At 30.8% G+C, this 22,372-nt stretch overlaps 4 protein-coding genes across 8 annotated transcripts in view; all 4 read left to right on the top strand.

Moving 5' to 3' along the window:
- Positions 1-1,223, top strand: part of LOC112905619 (congested-like trachea protein) — a 4,819-nt gene extending 3,596 nt beyond the window's left edge. The window contains exon 3 of the mRNA XM_025978381.1: positions 1,219-1,223. Coding sequence (XP_025834166.1) covers positions 1,219-1,223 — 5 coding nt within the window. The remainder of the gene's footprint in view (positions 1-1,218) is intronic.
- On the top strand, positions 1,181-4,759 carry LOC108735251 (EH domain-containing protein 3). The gene is made up of 2 exons (XM_018467121.2): positions 1,181-2,976; positions 3,710-4,759. Exons 1-2 carry the CDS (start codon positions 1,578-1,580, stop codon positions 3,934-3,936), a joined length of 1,626 nt encoding a protein of 541 aa, XP_018322623.1. The 5' UTR covers positions 1,181-1,577; the 3' UTR covers positions 3,937-4,759.
- Positions 4,760-5,089: 330 nt separating this feature from the next.
- LOC108735255 (R3H domain-containing protein 4) lies at positions 5,090-6,539 on the top strand. 2 transcript variants are annotated; one of them, XM_018467132.2, is made up of 5 exons: positions 5,090-5,313; positions 5,366-5,523; positions 5,593-5,789; positions 5,892-6,027; positions 6,084-6,539. In XM_018467132.2, exons 1-5 carry the CDS (start codon positions 5,237-5,239, stop codon positions 6,188-6,190), a joined length of 675 nt encoding a protein of 224 aa, XP_018322634.1. In that variant the 5' UTR covers positions 5,090-5,236; the 3' UTR covers positions 6,191-6,539. The 2 variants fall into 2 exon arrangements, with proteins under 2 accessions (XP_018322634.1, XP_018322633.1); XM_018467131.2 differs by having other exon boundaries at positions 5,593-6,027; positions 6,084-6,538.
- Positions 6,540-7,272: 733 nt separating this feature from the next.
- LOC108735295 (protein rolling stone) lies at positions 7,273-21,463 on the top strand. 4 transcript variants are annotated; one of them, XM_018467207.2, is made up of 7 exons: positions 9,143-9,262; positions 12,680-12,709; positions 15,913-16,001; positions 16,083-16,293; positions 18,658-18,786; positions 20,237-20,414; positions 21,053-21,463. In XM_018467207.2, the coding sequence occupies exons 3-7, from the start codon at positions 15,918-15,920 to the stop codon at positions 21,309-21,311; spliced, it is 861 nt and encodes a 286-aa protein (XP_018322709.1). In that variant the 5' UTR covers positions 9,143-9,262; positions 12,680-12,709; positions 15,913-15,917; the 3' UTR covers positions 21,312-21,463. The 4 variants fall into 4 exon arrangements, with proteins under 4 accessions (XP_018322707.1, XP_018322706.1, XP_018322708.1 ...); XM_018467205.1 differs by lacking the exons at positions 9,143-9,262; positions 12,680-12,709 and adding an exon at positions 7,273-7,374; XM_018467204.1 differs by lacking the exons at positions 9,143-9,262; positions 12,680-12,709 and adding an exon at positions 7,273-7,378.
- The last annotated feature ends 909 nt before the right edge of the window (positions 21,464-22,372 follow it).

Below are 22,372 nucleotides of genomic sequence, written 5' to 3'. Positions count from 1 at the left end.
TCATTTGTTATAAATTATTAAAATATTGATGTTAATCCTTTGAATATATGTTTTTTAAATGAAAAGTTTTTCAATTATTTCCTATGCTTTGCAAAGTGCGCTTAATTGACGTGGTGTGTTCTATTGGTATTAATTATAAATTAATTTAAATTGAACCTTTATAATTGATACCGAAAAAGCGCATCAAAAGTTTTGATGTTTACATACAATATTAAGATGCCGCAAAAAGTTGCTCGACTTCCGTGCATTATTTTCGACGCGCATTGTATAAACGCGGTGTTTTTTTAATTGAGTTCTAAATTAGAACAAAATTATTTATTTAACAGCAACTCTGTGCGGTTGTTGCGTAATGTATTACTATGCATTATCCCAACTTGTGATCGATTGCAAAAAAAAATCTAGCGGTTAAGTCCAATAGACCCCTGTTTGCACACGCGATTTACTTTTAATGTTACAATGTCTTGATAATGAAGGCCAATTTTATTTAAATTGCCTTGCAAATGGGATATCAAACTCATAAAGTAACAGAATATACGTTTGTTAAACAGGAAGTACATTGTGCATACAGTCATCAGCGTAAATAATAATGAGCGCGCAAAAATATTTGTGTTTGGGACTAAAATTAATTTATTTATTTTATGAGTAGTCTAGTAATATGTACTATAAAAAACAATTAGGGCATAATGGGATAATTATTTAAGTCTCGTTTAAAATATTAATATTTGCATAACACCCATCATGTACAAAATGCATAGTATCTGTCATTATGTACTTAAACTTGCAATTTTCTTGTTGATTTGCAATCTTATGTGGAAGTTTCAAATTGAAAAAATACTTTAGCAGGACATGCCTTGTTATTAAGTAAAATGAAGAAATAGTTTCTTTTTAATATTTTGGATTGAAAAGTGTCGTAATTATTAAGCAATCTTTTGGTGTAGCTCTTATAAATATTTAACAGTTACACCTGTAGCAGTTTATAGTAGTAATATACCATAATTAGAGAGTATGGTAGTAGGACATGAATTAATTTAAATATCCCGTTAGATGTGTAATACCGACGCCTATGTGCAAATGATTTTTTATGCAAAATATTTAATTTGATACGGTTGAGATAGGCTCTGTTAATTTATTCTGCGTGATTAGTAGAAAAAACCTCCTAAAATCGGTTTGATGACGAATGACGATGAAATAGCCCTGTTTTGAATAGCCCATTTGCAGGATAAACTTAGTGATACGACATTGGATAGACAAGGATGCCATTATTTTTTCGTTCTGTTTTTCTCGTTTGTCATGTATGGTGGTAATTTCATGAGCTCTGCTCTTGTCTATGATTTGTTGTTTCAATTTTTCTGTATAGTAGCTCTGTAGTTCTATATTATCGCATTGTATTCGAGTGGGCCGTGGTCGAATTCTAGTGATAGTGTATGGAAATAGTTCTGTATCATAAGTTACAGTTCCTGTTATAGATAAAATTTGTAGCCAGCGTTGTCATTATCATCGTAAAAAATTTTTTGGTAAAGTGCAGCTCGTTTGGTATTTTTGTAGTGTCTGAGTCAGGTTAACTAGTGACAACAAACATGTTTAGTTGGCTTAATAAAAGCAGTACTCGAGAAGAAGTGTACGAAGATGTAGTAACAGGGCTTAAAAACATTTACAAAACCAAACTGTTACCCCTGGAACAGCATTACCAGTTTCATGACTTCCATTCCCCACAGTTAGAAGATTCCGATTTTGATGCAAAACCAATGATACTGCTGGTAGGTCAATATTCAACAGGAAAAACTACTTTCATCAAGTACTTACTGGAGAGAGACTTTCCTGGAATTAGAATAGGACCGGAACCAACTACTGACCGCTTCATTGCTGTAATGTATGATGAAAAAGAGGGAATGATTCCAGGTAATGCTTTGGTTGTTGATCCCAAAAAGCAATTTAGACCACTTTCAAAGTTTGGAAATGCTTTCTTAAATCGCCTTCAGTGTTCACTAGTTCCTTCTCCTGTTCTTAAAAACATTTCTATAGTTGATACCCCAGGCATATTATCAGGAGAAAAGCAAAGGGTTGACAGGGGCTATGATTTCACTGGTGTATTGGAATGGTTTGCAGAAAGAGTAGACAGAATAATTCTTTTGTTTGATGCTCATAAATTAGATATTTCAGACGAATTTCGTCGTTCTATTGAAGCATTAAGGGGTCATGATGACAAAATACGTATTGTTTTAAACAAAGCAGATATGATTGATCACCAACAACTTATGAGGGTTTATGGAGCTCTTATGTGGTCACTTGGCAAAGTACTTCAAACCCCTGAGGTAGCTAGGGTGTACATTGGTTCATTTTGGGATCAGCCCTTAAGATATGATGTTAATAGAAGACTCTTTGAAGATGAAGAGCAAGATTTGTTTAAAGATTTGCAGTCTCTGCCTAGAAATGCAGCTTTAAGAAAACTAAATGACTTAATTAAAAGAGCTAGATTGGCAAAGGTTCATGCCTACATCATTGCTGAATTACGTAAAGACATGCCATCAATGTTTGGCAAAGATTCTAAAAAGAAGGACCTTATAAAAAATCTTGGGCAAATCTATGATAAATTACAACGTGAACACCAAATTTCCCCTGGAGATTTTCCTGAAATTAAAAAAATGCAAGAAGTTTTACAAAATCAAGATTTTACTAAATTTCATCCACTAAAGCCAAAATTGCTAGAAATTGTAGACAGGATGCTAGCTGATGATATTTCAACATTAATGGCAAAAATACCACAAGAGGAAGAAAATCACATTTCTGAGACCAAGCTTGTTAAAGGTGGGGCATTTGAAAATGTTGAAGATACAATTTCTCCCTTTGGTTATAAAAGAGGGGAGGGAATTGATGCTGGATTTGGTGAGCCTAACTGGATTGTTAGCAAATTTAAACCCAAATTTGATGAAATATTTGAAAATCTGGAACCAATTGATGGAAAAATTACAGGAGCTGGTAAGAATTAATTAATATTGAATTACATAATACTTGTTAAATCTTATCAGTAGGTGTTTAATGAGATTCAAAGTTTACAGTTCATTTAAAACTCTTATCTTTTATGTTTCATTTTATATTACTGATACCTGGTGTTTATTTTAAAATTCAATAAATAACTATTATTTTCAATATAATAAAATTAAACAATAAGTAAATAGCATCAAAGAAATAAGTCATGTTTTTATCAATATCTTTTTTTTTTCAGTTGAACTGAGAATACTTTCAGCTATAAGTAATAGCTATTTATGTGTAATACATTTGTCAAAACTATACTATATTTGTTCATAGTACGATATTTTGTCATAAAGATATGGTTAAAACTGTTTGAATGATTCACATAACAAATATTCATTATTAATAACATAGTAAATATTTGGTGACACTTTTGCTGTCATAAAATTTGTGGATCATTGCAACAAACTTGAGACTTGTATTTGGTTAAATAACTCACGTCAGTAAATCTTGACAAACGTTATTAATTTATCAGTAAATCCACTTAATAAAATAAATATTGGGTATCATCACAAATTAAAGGAAACGCTAAATTATAGCATTGCAGATGATGCAATAGGACTGACATTATGACATACAGTCAAAACAGGGTTTATGATATATTAGTAATAAAATTAAGGAGAATTTTCCAAACTGAATCGATCATGTACAACAAATACTATTTTAATCTTTCTTTTAGCTGCAAAATCAGAAATGGTGAAATCTAAATTACCCAAAACTGTACTAGGAAAAATATGGAAACTTGCAGATGTTGACAAGGATGGAATGCTAGATGCTGAAGAGTTTGCACTTGCCATGCACCTAATTAACGTCAAAATTGATGGTAATGATCTACCTAACGAATTACCCAACCATTTGGTCCCCCCTTCTAAAAGACACACTAATAACATATCAGCCACTGAATAAAAATCGCCTATTTATTTATCATTATCACTTCTTGCATTCTGCATAATCCAATTATTGCTGTAGGTAATTTAGATAATTATAATCTTAAATTTAAAATTAAACTTTTTTCACGTCCATTTTTGTCGTATAATTATATTTAAAACATGTTCACTTAAAAAATACAAATCTGTCGTGAATGTTCATTAAGTCTGATGCTTATTTAAAGTAGAAATTGGTTCTACTTTTATGACCATTTCAATTAAATCACTTGTATACCTCATCCTATATTAATTTTGTTGTTTTTGTTATAAGTAGATTCATTTATGAAAAGGAGTAATTTTTGATTAAACAAAAATGGTAAAATGCACATGAACAAATAATTAACTACTTTTGTTATTGTATCCTGTAGCAGGCTCCTGTTGAAACAAACGCCTTTAATGTAAATTTTTGTTTGCTTAACTCGTTTTGGCCCTTAACAATTTTGCACAATGCTCATTATAACTTGAAATATTGAAAAAAAAAATGCTAATTAACAAAGTGCTATTATTGTATTATTGTGATATAGAAAAGTACTGTACATAATGTAAGATATGAATTTAAGTAAACCGGTTTAGTGTAAATAATAAAATTAAATCTAAAATCTTTTTTACTAACGAAACATTAAATAAAACATTTTTGTACAGTGGCCGATACGTTACATAATGACTAAAATAAATACTGATAGTGTTATCAGGAGTATTCTGTTTGTTGAGATATTTTTATACAGGCATTTAGAATTTGTTTAACAGTGACTGTTCTTTGTTATATTGTGTATTTATTCAATAAATATGTACAATTCATCTTTTTTAAATGTTTTATTACGTTCTTTGATGTTAATGGAATCTATATTTCCCCAAAAATAGACCGTAGTTGCAATAATTTTTGTACAATGAAATAGATTATATTATCTTGCAGTAATGGTGAAAGTAGATAACAAATTTTTGTGTTTATCTATACATAAAAATTACCTGCAGTTCAGAAATGCATAAATTATTGTTTACTGTATTTAAACTTACAGCACACAGGGAATATTTGAAAATATTTTTGCGCATGTGGTATTGTTTAAACTGAACTTTGATTTATATAATTTACTGATTTGTTATGCATCTGAGCAAATGAACACTTCTAAAATAAAACATTCTAACCTAAGTTATAATAACTACTTTAATTTGACATTGACGTTTAATGTTTATTTATATTTAAACATAATAATTTTGCTAATTGGAGTTAAATATTGTGTTCAGTTATTTTAAAGTGTGGAAAAGAGTGTAATCCAGGAGTCATGACCGTTATAAGTAGAAAAGTTCACAATTACAACAACCCAAGTTCCAACAACGCATCTGATACAGAATCATTAAAGTTAATTTTGCATATTAACTGACAAATACATATTACACATGTTAATTTGTAGCTTAGGAAGTACTGCAGCAAGTGACTCCGAATCATTACATAGTGAGCCAACAACTTCAAGACAAGTAAGACTGGCTAATGTAGTACTGAAGGCTGATGATGTAATTTCTTCAAGAGCTATAGCTTTAGGAAAACGAAAACAAAGAAGATACTTAAATAGTGAGCACTTGTATCATTTATAATCAACCTGATATGAGCAATTGGAATATGTCAATTAACACATTCCAGGAAGTATTTTGCAAACATTAAATGAAGAGGAAGAAGATGCTACAGGCTATGTAAAGTTGGCTGATAAGCATAAAACTCCATTAACACGATTACTGGAAGATGAAACTGCTTTACATTTTTGGAATGATTTCATACATAAATCGGAAGAAGAGCAAGAAGAATTTCTTAAAAATTCAAATTCAGGACATAAAAAAGAAGTACTTGAAAACCCAAAAATAAATACACTTTATTTTAGAATTTCTTCTAAAATAAGAAGAATGCTAAAAATAAAAAGGAAACTTCCCATTGATTTGTTACAGAAAATTGAAACGGATTTGCTTGACTTCTTTACTTCTTCCTCTACTGGTGAAGGGGTCTATATATTAACTCCTAATTCCAGTTTTGAAAGACTTTTATTGCATGGAATTTCTCAGTATCATGGCTTAACATCATTAAGTGAGTAACAAAAGATGAATAAGTTATGTAACAGTGATTTTAACTCTTCTATGTAGGTGTTGTAATGGATGGTACTAGAAGTGTTGAGGTATACAAAACAAAATCAGATTGGGCCCCCAATGATATGTCTTTCTGCAAATTTGTGGAAGAGCTTCGTAGGTAGTTATTTGAGTGACTACATTTCTTTTTACAAGTTTACTCTTTAATTTACCAATTTGTTATGTTTTGTTTGTATGTATTTATGTTGTAATTTTTTGTATTATTTATACAGTTATCATGATTAATATAATCTATTGTTAGTTTAATAAGGTAATGAGTGTGTAAATAAACAAATGAATAGCTGAATTGATTTCAAAATGTATAAAAATACCTAATGATATTTAAAAATATGTATTCTAATGTAATTTTAATGGATTAATTTTAATACTTTTACGAAAAACTTCATAGAAAGTCTTTTTAGATATGGTGTACACTAATCATTGCATGTACTAATTATTTAATAAGTTTGTATGCTCTGCTTACATCTGCTTAGCTTATTTTACTCTAATAAATAATCGTACAGTATATGCCGAATATTATTTTCCTATAACATTTTCTACGTATTGGTAATTGTCAAATACCGATTAATTAAAATATTTTCAATCAGTTTCTTATTTTAACTTTGAATGTAGTAGGTTTGTTTACATATTTCTTTGATTCAAGTGTGAAAATACTGAGTGTTACTATTTATTTTTAGTATTTGAAATTCGCGGGGAGAATAAACTAACATCAATACAAGTGTGTAACGTTGGTTGCAGCATTTAAAAAATATTTAAACGGGCGTTTTTGATTTTTTAATCCTAGATGTATCTTCCGTAATTTAAATAAAATAAACATCTAAAACGATACAAACTTTTAGTTTTAAGATTCCTTAGTCAGTAGTTTATTTAATAAAGCGCAACAGTCGCTAAGGAAACGACTAATAACAGGGTCAAAAAGCAAAGAAACACTAAATTGGTAACAATAAAAAGATAATTAAATTAACATCTACATGTGACTACAAATGCTGCAAATAAAAATAAGAAAATAAACATGAGTAGTATACTCATTAATAACTAACAATTATTGCACCTGCTATTTATTATTATCTTCTGAAAGCATGATATTAAATCGGTAGCCGTTGTTACTCCACCTAGAAGATCATTCAATAAACTATTATCACGATAACTAAAAGATATAGGTAATACTTTATTCGTTAGATATAGTACATATTATCAATATTTTGCGGATATGGCTTGTTTAGAAGTGTTTGCGATTTAAACCAGGTTGTTCAGCTGAAGTAGTATTATTTTAAAGGACATTCGTAAGGCAGGTAACATCAGTTTATTTAGTTTGTTAATTTAAAAACACAAGAATGGTTAGTAGTAATTATATTTCATCGAATGGTTTTTAATTAGTTGCAAATGTGGGAATTTTGTCTGAATTCACAAAAGAATATAGTAGTTGAAAAATTTATTGTTTTATAATTTTTGTTTAAAATAAATGCATAAAGAAATTAGAAATATATGTATTTTAATTCATAAATGTTTTAATACCTAGTTAATACTTTTGAAAGATAATGTTTTCCACTTTAACTTCATCTAAAAAAATGTTAATTTATTGATATCAGGGTAATTGAGATTGTTTGATTCATATCTAACTTAATTTATGTTTTAACCTTGATTATTTTTGTAATTAGGCAATACTAATAATGTGAAGGTAAAAATTAGCTTCATCCTTTTATTTTTTTTTAAATTTTCAAGACATTTAATGCATAGGAGGTCTACGTTTTAAGTTCATTTAAAATTAATTTTTTTTTAGTATAGCAACAATTTTTTTAAAATAAGTATTGAAAATTTTGGTGAATATATATACAATAAATTTCGATTGTTTTTTTAAACTTCCACTTTAAATTACATATGTACTTATTATAATTGAGCGTGCGCCTTGTATGGGATGACATTTCACATACAGGCGATTAATCATAATAATAATAGCCGATTTAAACCTCTGTGTAGTACAATACGACAAATGCTTTTTTCTTTGATTGTTCGAATAATTATCAAGACGTCTGTAAGGCAATAACGCTATTTAAAAAGGTTAAGTATGCGTGGGGTTTTGGCACCATAAAACATCACCGCATGCCCAGTCCTTCCAAATCATTTATATTTATATATAACAATATATATAAATCAATTAACTGCAATTCTTACTTATTTTTAGTTTTTTTTTGCTAATTTATTGTTTAGTCATATTTTTTTGACAATAACGTTTTATTTTATGTTTAGTAAGTTTTAGGAATAAAACCTCTAGGTCTGTTTAAAAGTACGATTAAAGTGCTCCACTTTTTATTTTTATATTTATTATTTACAATATACAGTGGAACTCGAATATTTTGTGTTCCCATGACACACATAGGTATTATTTTACGTATAAGTATTCTAAACTTTTTAATTCGATTTTTTTCCATTTCTCTAACTCGAGATTCAAGTGCGGATTTGACATCTAAATCGTTTCTTTAGTTCAGATTTCCATTAATTTTCTTCAGAAAAAACGCTGCAACTATATTTAATGGTTCGACTTTTCAAACGGTTAGGTTACGATAGGAAAAGACAACACCAGCGAAGTACTTACATTGTCTGACATCGTGACCTAAGATTGTAAGAGTTATTAGCAGTAGGATTAATAATAGTACGTATACTGTACGTAAGAGCGATGAAAATTTTGATGGTAACGCAAAAATTTTCCTTAAGTAGAATTTTCTTGAACTCGATTCGTATTACTATGTGTATGAATATGTAAAACTTATTAATTTCGGGAAAAATATATGCGCAAAATATTTAGTTTGTTTCTTTGTTTATGGGGTAGCATTTCTCTGTGATACGACTAGTCTGTTGATTGATAGTTAATAGCAAGATTTGTGATTTTCACACGCTCCTTGAAGAAATGCTGCGTGAAGGATCACCAACTTTACGGGCTGCAGTTTGTTATTTCGTTTATTCACTTGATTGTTCAGGCATTGATCTCCCCTCTCTACCCCTTGCCTTTACTACCTTCACAGGTCGCGCACTAGGTCGCACGCGGTAGAATTTTGTTACTTCGTAACGTGGTTGTGTGCGGTCTTCTTCAACAGACAGACGAAGCCGGCAGTGGCTGTCACACTTGCGTGGTGACTACCGCCAAACCACCCCTTTCGAAGCACCTCTGTCATTTCTAGGTAAGCTAATTGTACCCCATGTAGAAAGCGAAAGTTTTCGAACTTTTTTCCGAAATTCTAACAACCGCTTATCAGTCAATTACGACCAGTTATTGCTCGTCATTCAATAAACCGTATCTAATCAAAGTTTTTATTGTCCAACTAATAAAATTATGTGGATGGTTCGCTTAATTTTTTTTTGGCTTGCACCGAATTTGTTTGGATTTTGTTTTACTGCCTTTCGTAAAGAGGAAGAAAATAATTATAATATGGTATTTAACACCTTGAGAACTGACCTTTTAACGTTATTAAATCATACTTTCATAGCGTAAAATAAGTTATTTATTTCTAAGTAATAGAAAAACAAGTATTATCTGTAATTTATGCAAACGATTTATTTATTTCCTTTTTATTTTATATTTTCAAAAAATGCATACGGATATGTATTTATATTGGCTGTTTCATAATGAGGCGACTGTTTGATAATAAAACAACTGTCGCTTTCTCACATACCTAAAACGACCGTATATGTGTATCTTGGATCAATTAAGATTAATAGACATATTATTAAAACATCAAGTATTTTCGCAGCGTTTATAGGTAAGTTACAGGACCGTAATCAGGATAAGTTCAAAGCCGAATTTTTCCGCATCTATAATAACTTTCGTTATTATTGAATTGAATTTTTGTATAATTTTATTCGTATGCTAATCGTTGTCAACACAACACAAAAAAGTACAAATGCGAAATGACGCGTAGAAATTTGGAAAACTAGGGACGGCACCAAATTTTCCAGGGTCATCCAGATTTGTTGTTGGAAATTAATATTCAATTAAGAATTCACTAGTTTTGTAATAGCGCGTTATTTCTCTAGTGTATGTATTAATTAAACGAAATGGGTAGGCAGTAGACCAATGAATATTTGTTTCTGAATAAAATTGCTTTATGTTTATATATTATTCTTATAACTTCCTTGTTTGATAAAACCTGCAATTTTACGTTCATTATAACTATATGTTGCACATGCATCATTTTCCTATACAAGCAGAATACTTATTAAACTACTCTTTGTTTGTAAATAAACCACAAATGCAATTAATGTCTTCTTATACAGCTATTAACGACTGCTTCTTAATTATCCATCATAATTATAATCGCAACAACAGAAAGTGAAATTATTTCATATAAATATTATTTATTTATTTTACAAAAATGAAAAATAGTATTATGCTATAGGTATACACGTCCAATAATGTGTAGAAGCAAATAATATTTAATTATTTAAAAATATAGAGGTGAACCATGCAATTCTTTAATAACAATTTATTGTCTATTTATCTTATTCATTGTTAATAAATACAATTCTTAGCTTTTGTTATTTTATCCACGACAGGCTTATAATTTCCCTAAGGTATTGATTTTTATAGCGTGCAACATGAACATGCACTTTATGTTAAAATAATGCTTTTCAATTATAGTAATTTTCCGCGTAAAATTGATTTTCTTGAAGAAATAATTTAATTAATACCTTATCTATCTTAGAACGTTTTCTATTTTTGTTTCGGCTAATAACCTATTAAATATGTTATTACTGTTTTAAATATTGAAAACGACAATGATCTATTTTTGATTGAAAAATTGTTAATTTACTTTTCCTGTCCTTGTAGATGCTTTTAAATATTTATTACGTAATCATTTTATAAAACAAAAATGCACACGATATTTCCATTGTCAATAATTTTGACCCAGTTGTTTATTTATTTGCAGGAGAAAATGTTTGAAGTGAATATTACGTTCATGAGTTGAAAGCTAATTAATATTGTTTATACGCTGCAAGAATTTTTCAAGATTACATAATTATAATTAAAAAAATTAGAGGAAAGTGTAAATGTAATGTAACATTTTAATTATGATGATATGATAAAGTTTCGTTTATTTATCCAGGTAAATTACATTTGATGGACCTAACAATTCAGGTTGATCTATTAGCGTTTTGCACTGCTAAACTGTTGCAAAATAAAATACTAAACGAATGCGTTGCTTAATTCATTAAATGTACATTTATTTTGAAGATACTATTAACCTCCTTACATGGTTTTGATGTTGCAAACTGGAAATGATACTTCCTTTGTGTGAGAATTTCATTTATTTGCTTGAAGGAAAAAGAAGCCGAAAACACTTACAAATATAGTCACTTTAGTATTTTATTTTAAACAAATTATTATTGCGCTAATTAAAAAATTGATTAAAACAGCTCGTGTTCTTCGTGATTTTGCATAAAAGTATTATTTGAACAAATATGACCTTATTTGCTGGCAGTAAATTGTGTTTAAATAAGAAGGATGAATATTAATACGAATCTTAAGCAAACCTTACTCTAAACAAAAAAACTTTATTGATTATTTACCTAACCCTGTAATGAGCGCGGAAAAAAAATTTATAGTAGGTACCTAAAAGTGTATGACAAAATACGTGGATAATAATAGTACACAACATTTCTCCATTTGAAACATGTTATGCAAGGTATTGTTTGTTTGTAATGAAAAACTTTCACTGAGTAATACTTACGTGTAGTTACGTTCCTTCATGACAATATCGTCGGAGATGAATTTTAGCGAATATTGAATAACATGTGCCTATGTACATATAACATTGCTTAAATTTACATTCATATTTTTAAATAAGTTAAAACACATTTGTTTTGTTTTTAACCTTGGTATTTCGATTAACTTCAAAGAAAATGCCTACTTTGTTAGGCAATTTTCAGAATAGCATTTAAAAACTTAGGTTGAAGGACAAAAAATTTCTTTATATTTTCTACATCACTTTTAAATTATTGGCTTTTATTATGCTCAATGCTAGCTAGATGTTTTTAATTAGTACGTAATATGTGTACATATGGTCTTATAAATATATATGTATGTATATAATATATTTCGTGGAAAAGCTGGTTAATTATTCAATGTAGAAGAAAGTGTATCTAATTTTTAGTAATGTGTTTGGTAGAGATGTTCTTACATGAGTGGTAGAGACAATTAATTGTTTTTTGTAATGTAAATTGTTTCATTGGATAGGTAGAGTAGAGGACAAGTAATTTTCCGATTTGAAAGACGTCTAGATTCACTTTCACAGGCATCTATTATACGTCTAAATAAGTGGTTATATCTTGTAATAATGGTGTGAAAGTTTGTTTAAATCATAAGTCGGTGGTCTAGACTTTATTAACAGAAAAATTACTCTTGAAATTTCCGCAAGCCGCTTTTAAATTTCGCCTAGTTGTGTCATCTTATTCTTCTTTATATATTAAATATCGAAAGTATAATTGTAGTCATGTCCAAACACTAAATATACGTCAATTGTACTTTACTAACTTGAGAAACTTATTGTTAATAGTGGAGAACATAGGGAAGTTTTATTAATTTTTTAATTCCTTTGCAGCCCCTAATCGAGGTTTATGTAATGGAAAAGGTGAGATAAGAGACAGGGTAGAAGGGCGCAGACTTGTATGTAAATTTTAACTTTTAAATTTGAGTCCAAAGCCTTCTTTTGGCGTTTCTGCAATGGCCTAGCCTGATGGAAAGTACACCCTAGAAAAACTTATTAATGCCGTACAACGTGTGCCAGTTGCTGCTAACAACCCTCCCTTGACATCTCATCAGAGAAGTGCGGGTGTTTTTGTCATGTTTAATAAGCTACCTTGATAACTTTGCCTTTCTGAAAAAAGGAAGCCTTTCCCGGTGACATTCCAATAACTTTCAACGCTATGCGAATTTTCGAATATAAAAGGACAAATTACCGAGTAATCCACGATGATATTACGTAATAGAAAAGGGTTATTAAAGTAGTCCAACCGAATTTTCATTTACGTTATACTAATCAATATTATATAGAAAAAATATTTGTAATCTTGTTTTTCAAAATTAACTTATTAACGTTGTGTTTTCATAAGCATTTTGTGCATTACTGAACTTTTATATATAAAAAAAGAAAAACAAACTGCCAAAATTGAATATCTACCATTTTCATACCAGATTATAGCTTATAGCAGCTTGGATCGCGTTAATTACACTATTAAGTTGAATTAATACAGTTTTTTCATCAATTATTTTACTAAATTTATGGTGAAGTGATTTTAGAAATGTTAACATTTATTGAACCAATAAAAACTTCTAAAAAATGAAATTAAATTTCACGAAACTTCTCTTAGTTTTGTCTCGATTTGATCTGTTATTGAGTACAGCTAATTAGTCTGGTCATTAACTGGGAATTACACGTAATCTAAACGTTTTAGTAATACCAAATAAATAAATGCTTTAAAACTTGTTCGAGTTTGTGATACTATTCCTGTTTAACACGATACCTATCTTAGGGCAATATTATTATATAACAAAATGCAACGTGAAATGCAAGAGAAATTGCAAGACTGTTATGTCTTGGTTCACATGTTATGATTTTCGATAAAAACGCATTAAAGTTGACCAGTTTTTGAAACGAAGTAGGTAAAACAATCCGTCAACTGGTCACAACAAAATTCAGTGTCTTCCTTATTAAAAATACGTAAGTTTATTTTGAATACCAAGCAATTGCTTTTAACTAATTATGCATACAATCAGTGCCTATCGTTATAGTATTATACACTTCTGTAGGTCGATTACGCATAAACCCATTAATGTATTGCAAAAGTTTCTAACATCTGTATCCTGCTAAAGTTCGTGATCTATCATTACGATTTGTTACGTTACATAATTAATTAACGTCAACTGATTATAAAGGAAATATACCTGAACTTTTTTCGTTGGCATTAGAAGTTGTTTAGAAATTACTGCGAGAATTGGTGGATACGTTTGTATAATAATCCGTGCCGTTTTGGCATTATTAACCCAGATTTTATGGCCTAAATCGGGGCAAAAGTTCTGAGAGGTTTATAAAACTTGTGCGTTGAATAGTTTTTTAAAACAGTGCCAGAAAATTTTCCATGTAAGACCCTGAAAGAAGAGTGGAATACTTAAAAATTCTTTATCAAAAGCAACGCTGTAATTTCTAAACGGAAGTTTTAACAGAAGGGATGTAATCTTTGTGTATGAGACCATTGTGGCAAAGTGCTTTGCTTAAGAGGCGAGTTATGTTTCAAACACCCTTATAATGGTTCGGCAAGTTTAACCCTCCTCTTGTGACTCATACAACAAAGCATTAGGGTTGATACGCTAGTGTGCTGAAGACAGTTTCACCGAACCTTTAACAGAGAGCCCAAAATCTTTTTCAAAACCAAATAAACGTAACCACTGGTCTAAAAGCATTTGCATAATTTCTATTTTATATATGTATATGTAATTACATTTGTTTCTTTAACTCTTAACAGCAGAAAATTTAACATCAATTTCCCGAAATATTTCCATATTGAATAAAGATATTACCCTCTTCGTAATTCTGTGTTTAATATACATTATTTCTTTCACATACCTATGGGTTTTAATTTGTTAATTTTTGGAGTAGAATGTGTTGCATATGTTGTACTTCTTTAACATGGCTTTAACTTTTAAAACTGTATTATATTAAGAAGAATAAGAAATGGTACTAAGGTAGATAATTAAATTAAAAGACATTCACCCACAATTACCACAAGTTATTAGTAATTAATGGTTTTCATAGAATATAGATCAACCTTCATCTATTTTGTGTAGAATATAGGCAATGATACGGCATTTTTTACAGTGGCCGTCAGGACGGCACTAAGGGAAAATCCGGCCCTCATCATCATCATCATAAGGTCATCAGTCCTTAGACTGGTTGGACACGTACCTCCACTCTTTCCTATCCTGAGCTAAACTTCGCATTTCCCTAAAACTAGAACAACCCACATCCTTAACTATTTGCGAACAGTAATCTAATCTAGGTCTACCTCTACCCCTCCTAACTCCTGTTTCTGCCTCTAATATGTCTCTGACTAGACCTTCATGCCTGAGAAGGTGTCCTACCAACCTATCTCGCCTATTTTTTATTGACTTCCATAGAGTCCTCTGTTCTCCTATTCTTTCCAATACCTCTACATTTCTAACCTTTTCTACCCACGATATCCTCATCATCCGCCTATAACACCACATTTCGAACGCTTCTAACCTTTTCTTTTCCGCCGCTCCCACTGTCCATGTTTCACACCCGTACAACGCCGTGCTCCAAACATACACCTTTAACAACCTTTTTCGAATTTCTAAATTAACCGTTCGCGAGCATAGAAGAGACTTCTTTTTATTAAAGGCGACACGACCCTGCGCTATTCTCTGCTTTATATCCCTACTACTCCTTCCATCCTCACTTATGTGACTTCCTAGGTATCTAAAATCAGCCACTTCTTTTAATTTTTCGTCTCCTATCTTTATATTCGCTCTTTCCCTACTTTTTCTTCCCTTGCATATCCGTATTTTAGTTTTACTTTTATTTATTTTTATACAGTACTGATCTGTCAGTACCGCTTCCATTTCATTTAAAGCTATCTCTAGGTCCTCCTTGCTAGATGCTAATACTGCTATATCATCTGCAAATCTAAGCATACTAATCTTTTGCCCTTGCACGTCTATCCCTACAGTTGTACTGTCTTTAATGATGTTGATGGCGTCTTCGATGTATAGATTAAAAAGTACCATACATATAATACTATTCTCTTTTTGTTACAGGAAGAATGATAGAAGTATGGAGAAAGCAATTTACAAAAGAAAATTTCCTTCTAAGCCACCCCGATCCTCATGTGTTTTTTAAATCACAAGTAAGTGGACATAGGTTCTTACGAATATACAGCGGTCACAGGTTTGGGAAAACGAAACCAACAAAAGTATTTTGATTATAGTGGCAACAGACCTACGGTCCCAGTATTATTTATCTTGGTTTAAGATGGACTATTGCTCTGTTTTTTTTAATAGTATGGATTTTGTCCATTATTTTCAGTCAAGGGAAATGGACAATATACCTGACTGATTGGGGTTTAACTGTATGTACATTTCAAGCACTATTATCGGCTATGATGGTAACAGTTTGGGTAATCACCTACGCCAATAAAGGTATATGTTTGCCATTGCAGAAAAGCTTTCTTGTGGGTGGAGATTTTAGTTCTGTTATTTTACCAAAAAGAACACATTTTTATACATATGTGAACAAGCTGCGTAACGCATAATAATGTACTATTGCCTCCAGCAGTACATCCGATACTGTTATAGACGCATTAATATAAAATTAGTAAATAGGTATTCATTGGAACACGAAATTAAGCAATTCTGATTCTTGCATATTAAACTAGGACTAAAACTACTTACGACTAAATGTTAATACACAAAAATTAAATTTATACTTGTATCTTGCCAAGAAAATAACGTCGCTTTAATTTAAAATTTTATTTACATACAAATATAGCAGTTGCTAAAATTAAACTTTCAAATATTTCATCTCTAAGAGAAAGTATTGTAGTATGAATTAATTTTCAATCTACGTATTTTTCCATACAATAGCTTCAATATCGTAAAAAGTTATATAAAAGGATAGTTCAAAAGATGGAGGCTTTTTTGACATCAAATTTAGCGATCCAGAATAAACCTAAGGACCAAATTGTNTCCACCAAAGAACTCGAGGTAGCTACAGCCTCTATGATTTTTAATAATATAATAATTTTTATATTTTGCCTGTTATACGTATCGCTTTTCGGAAAATATGCATTAAGCTTTTCTTCAAAGCGCAAGGTTGTCTTGAAGCGGCCTTTGCCGAATCTACACTAATTCGTGACTGAAATAATTTTGTTGATGCATTTTGATGTTGTCGACATTATAAGTACTTACTACAAACTTAATATTCCCGGATAGCAGCGAATGTGTCATCATCGAAACAAAGACGGTCAACATTTAGAATTTTAAAACTGCTTGACGGAAGGACGCTTTTCGTATAACTATACATTAACGTTGTTCTCACAAGACAATGGGTAATAGTTTTCAGATAAATGCCTAACTAAAACAACAAATCAAGTTGCATGTATCCGCTGTTTATGTTAATTTTCGTGGGTATTAAAAGAAAGAAAAAATGCATACTGTGTACATGTGTATTAAAACTATTGTACATTCATTGTATTTATTATGGTGCTGCGATTTCGTTAAAAATTAACAAAAAATTGTTAATTTAATAAAAGGAAACAATATTTTCAATCTATATCATAAATCGGCTTATTTCACTCACCTACGATTAGGTACGATATATAGGACAATTTTGCTCATGCGCCACCTACCCCCTTCCATTTATGTTAGACAGAGTATACGCATGCGTCATTCCCCTTCCCTTTTTAAGATTTACTATATAACACACGCAGTACTGAACTAAATACTTATTTCCGATTGCTATGTAAAGGATACATGTACTTAAAAGTTTTTCGTTTGGTATTCGTAAAATGGAACAGCAGATTGTTTATCATGGTTAGTTACCCCGTATAATGTATAAAAACATTATTTAAAGGACGTCTTTCTTTAGTACTTTGCTGTAGTACAGTCAGGAGCGCATCGAATGCGACAATAATAACCGTGACGTTGGGAAAAACCTTTGTGATGTTATTATCTGTAAAAGATGCACATAGTATGATAAATATTTCAGCACGGCTGCCTCTATACCACTTTATTAAAAATTTTATGGAGTTTTTAATGAGTCTAACATAATGGTACCTAATAAGAAATAATGTCGCCTGGACATGTCAGTCCCATTTACCTTCATTTAGTATTTCTCATTTCTCCATGCAAAGTTTTGCTTTTTTATAATAACACCACCACAAAGATAACAAAGTATTTTGGTTTTCTCTTTTAGAGGATAACGTTTTTAAAATATGTATAAGAAAACATGGTATTTTGTACTTTGTTTGGATTTTGCAATTTAATTACTTAATTTCAAAACATTCCAAAAGAAAAAAACTTTAGCAGAACGTGTAGTAGTTGGCATAATAACTGTCGCCACCATCCCAAATTAAATTCTAGTTCAAAAGAGCTATTAAAATCTTGAAAAGTTTATGTGAAATGTTGCAAGTTGGTTTTGAAAAAATTAACATCATTAACTGTTCCAATAGAACAGGTTCTTAAATATTCGCCTTGATTAAGTGGTTAAGGAAGTATACAATATACCTACGTATGTGTACGTAGATTATTAACAAAATTTATTTGATTTCTAAATTGTGCAACATTAAAGAAACCTAACAAATTTGCTAGATACTTAAGTGACGATTAGAGCGAATTGAAAATAAAATAATTGGAATCGAGCAATCTTAATTAGTTTTCACCAGTGTGTTGCTGGTTTATATCTCTTTTACTATACTATTAAAACAATTAATTACACTTATGATGAGCTAAATCTCCACCGTTATTTAAGTTTCTTTTTGTTTTAAAATGACGTGTTTGTTCTAGATTTTAATATTGAACAGTACAAGAAGCCTCTTTATTTGATGCCATACAAAATTTATTGGGCTGCAAACACTATTGCTACTGACCTTGCCTTCCTGATTTCTATTGTCTATTGGTCGCTGTTGTATGACAGTAAGTGTTTAATACAGCTTATACCGAATAAAAGATACTTGTATCGAAAAGTTGGTTAAACAGATAGCTTTTCAACCCGGAAATTCGACTTTCTTCGGCCATTATATTCTCGTAAATGGAAAGATTCGTGGTCTAAATTGAATGCGCAAAAGAAGTGTTACAAATAGTTTACCCAACCTCCTTGTTTAGTCTGATGATTCATGTGTTTCTAATGGCCGGTCCTGGAAATTTTACGACCGGTAATTTATATCAAAAGTTCAAGTGTCGGGTCTCATAACAATATGTATAGGGTGGATTGCGATGATGAAACTAAATGGTCAAGTAATTAAATTTTATGTTAGAATATATTGGGCAATTACAGTTTGGGAAACATGTTAGATCATATTTGGTCATTAGTTTGTGAATGCTTTTGAACGGTGCAAGTGATCCAACCGGTCGCGCCTTTAGAAGTTTGAGAACGTAATAAATCAAAATTGGCAAATATTTGCGATATTTTAAATTTGTATTTGCGTTAATTATCGATAATTAAGGTAAATACATGAAAGATGTGGAATTATTGAGTTGGCCAAGTACGACGGACGGCTATAACACGCGTCCAAACCTGTCTTTGACGGCCATGTCGTCAGATGCGGTCACTGGTCTTGAACAACAGCTAACACAACTGCTCTTGAACGATTTTAACTCGGTGTATGTAGCATGTAAGTTAAACACGTAGCGTAAGCGACCGAGTTTACGGCTACCGGTATATTACAGGGTGATTTTCTATCAAAAAGGAAACGGGCCAATTAAGAACACCTAACTGTTCTAACCATCATCTTAGACAATCTCAGCATATATTTGTAACGGAAATTTATGTGGCATGTCATCTTGACGGGTAAAATAAATATGGGGTGGTAGAAGACATAATCGTACTTATTCCCATTTTCCCATTCTCATACCAATATGTCTTAAGCTAGTTAATGTCAAAGGAAAGCGCAATGTCGAAGATGTACTCATATGTGGCATGTCAGCTTGACGGGTAAAATCAATACGGTGAAATAGAAGTCGAACTGTGTGGATGTCACGTAAAAAGGCTCTTATCGAAAATTTATATTTGGCATGTCAACGCGACGGGTAAATTAAACATTTTATAATGGGAGTCGTTGATTAAGTACATAGGTCGTGATCGAATCCGTTGTCAGTTAGTAATTGCAAGAATATCTAATAAAAAGCGCCTGTCGATAATTCATATCTAGCATGTCAGTCGGACGGGTAAGATGATAAAATATATTCTCATATGAGGTGATTAAGATATCATATTCCGACAATGATTCCGCGAGACATTTTCAGGAAATGCAATTCTTTTGTGCTGTTGTTATTTTTGTTATGAAGTATTATTAGCTTATTAATTTGAGGCTGTTTGGTATGTTACACGTCAGTTACATTTAAATCGGAAACGTAATGTTAACAGGTAATGATTTGGATACCATGAACGTGATGATTCACGCAATGAACTCCGTTCTTATGTTACTGGATCTGATGGTGGTAGCGCATCCAGTTCGTATAGTTCATTTTTACCTGCCAGTATTCTTTGGCATCGTTTACCTTGTATTTAGCCTTATATATTGGAGTGCAGGAGGAACTGATAGGTAAATAGCATGTATTCTCACAGTAAACCCATTAGTTTTTACGCAGTGGATAAACATAACACTTACGCAATATATAGATTTCATAGTTTTTGTCTGTGGATATGCATTATATTGATTTAAATAGATGTTTTATAAAGGGGTAATAAATTTTACCTCCCAAAGGATTTGTATGATTCTGTTCGTCTTTGGGACACGCGCAGAGAACTTTGTTAATCCATTCACCAAATTTCATTCACCAAAGACATACTATGGAAAACAAAAATTTTGTATTCCGAAATAATTAATCTTAAAATATGGTGGAGGCGACAGGAAATAATTAGGCTAAATTTTTCTTCTGAAAGTCCTTCATTCCTTTTTCTCTTTTTTAACTTCTTCAACCATACAAATTTCCTATTTTGATCGTTTATTGTTTGAGTTTTTTCGAGTTGTGATATGGCTTTTTGAAATTATTATAAGAATAATACAGCACGGATTTAATTAGAAAATTGTCGATCAATCGGGAATAAATGAAGCAATTCATTTTATTTAGACCCGAATTAGAGATTTTGTTCAATTATCTGCAGACGAAAACTATTTGTATTCGAATAGTTTTCCCTGATTCTGAAATGTAGGGATTTAAATGAAGATGATGTTTGCAGATATGGTTGCAGTTATATTTACACAATTTTAGATTGGAATAAACCAGGTCAAACGTCAGCTTTTTGTATTGGAGTATTATTTTTTTATTTAATTCTCCATTTGTTCAGTTTTGGCGTATACAGTTTAAGAATGTTCTTATTCAAAAAATTAAGAAATGGAAATAAAAGTCATAACGAAATGATGCACTCTTCCTCTGGAAATCATCCGATGCAAGAGGTTTACATTAACCAAGGAATGTCCATTAAGGAAGTAGCTTAATACTATATTTATTAATTAATATCTAATGCAATGTAGTGAGTTTTCGTACTATCAGTGTGTTTTTTATCTCTTTTTAAATGTTCTAGCACGTACCTACTGTCTCTTTTTCAGTATTGCCATTTACATTGTACCAATACAATTTTTAAATCGTACTATTTNTTAAATAAATATAGTATAGAGTCCCATTTACAAACAAGCTAATGGAAAGTCTGAATTGATTCTCCCTTATCTATGACCATTTTGATTGAAATCATTTCTCGATTACTTTTTTATATCTGCAGAAAAGTATGTTATTGACAACTAATTTAAACTTGTTTGACTTATTAATGTACGCAAAAATTTGAATTTGTAGTGTGTCTATGAAGCAATTGCAAGGAGAAAAATTAAAATGAAAATAACGAAAAATTTTTCGGAGATATAATACGTTTTTCTGCACTTAATAAAAAAAAGAACTGAACAATTGGGCCAAAATTTGTTACCATTGATATGTGTTATCATTAAAATTATAGCGATTATGTAACATAAACGCGGTTGACTTTTTTCTCCTTAAAAGTGAGCCATTATGTATAGATAAAAGTCCGTTACGTTAAAGCAACAATAAACCAATAGATTTATTGCAACTATTTGCTTTTCATGTAACGTATTACCTGTAAAAGAACAGTACCTACATTATACATTTGTTACCGCTTCTGATGCTTTATGTATAAATGTATGTACATAAATAGATCCAGTGTAAGTTTAGTTCACTTTGTTTGAAAAACTCTCGGTGCTCACATTATTATCCCGTTCATGTGGAAACTATGAAATACTTCGAAAGGGGTAAGTACGATAATTTGTTTTTTAATTATTATTATAATAACTGTATAATATGTTAATCGCAAGTGGCAAACCCTTTTTGTTTTATCATAACTATATACCTTCAAATTTATTATGATATACACCTAAAGTAAAAACCAAAAGTTTTATTCATTTTTAACGAAGTTGTTAAATTACACATAATAAAGAGTTGTGAAACATACAATGAACTAAAGAAGAAAAATTTGTCCTTAGGGATGGACATT

The sequence above is a fragment of the Agrilus planipennis genome, unplaced genomic scaffold, assembly GCF_000699045.2.
Source record: "Agrilus planipennis isolate EAB-ADULT unplaced genomic scaffold, Apla_2.0 scaffold15, whole genome shotgun sequence".
In the NCBI taxonomy this organism is placed as follows: domain Eukaryota; kingdom Metazoa; phylum Arthropoda; class Insecta; order Coleoptera; family Buprestidae; genus Agrilus; species Agrilus planipennis.
Note: the sequence above shows the minus strand (reverse complement) of the source record. Positions and strands in the feature narration are given on the sequence as shown.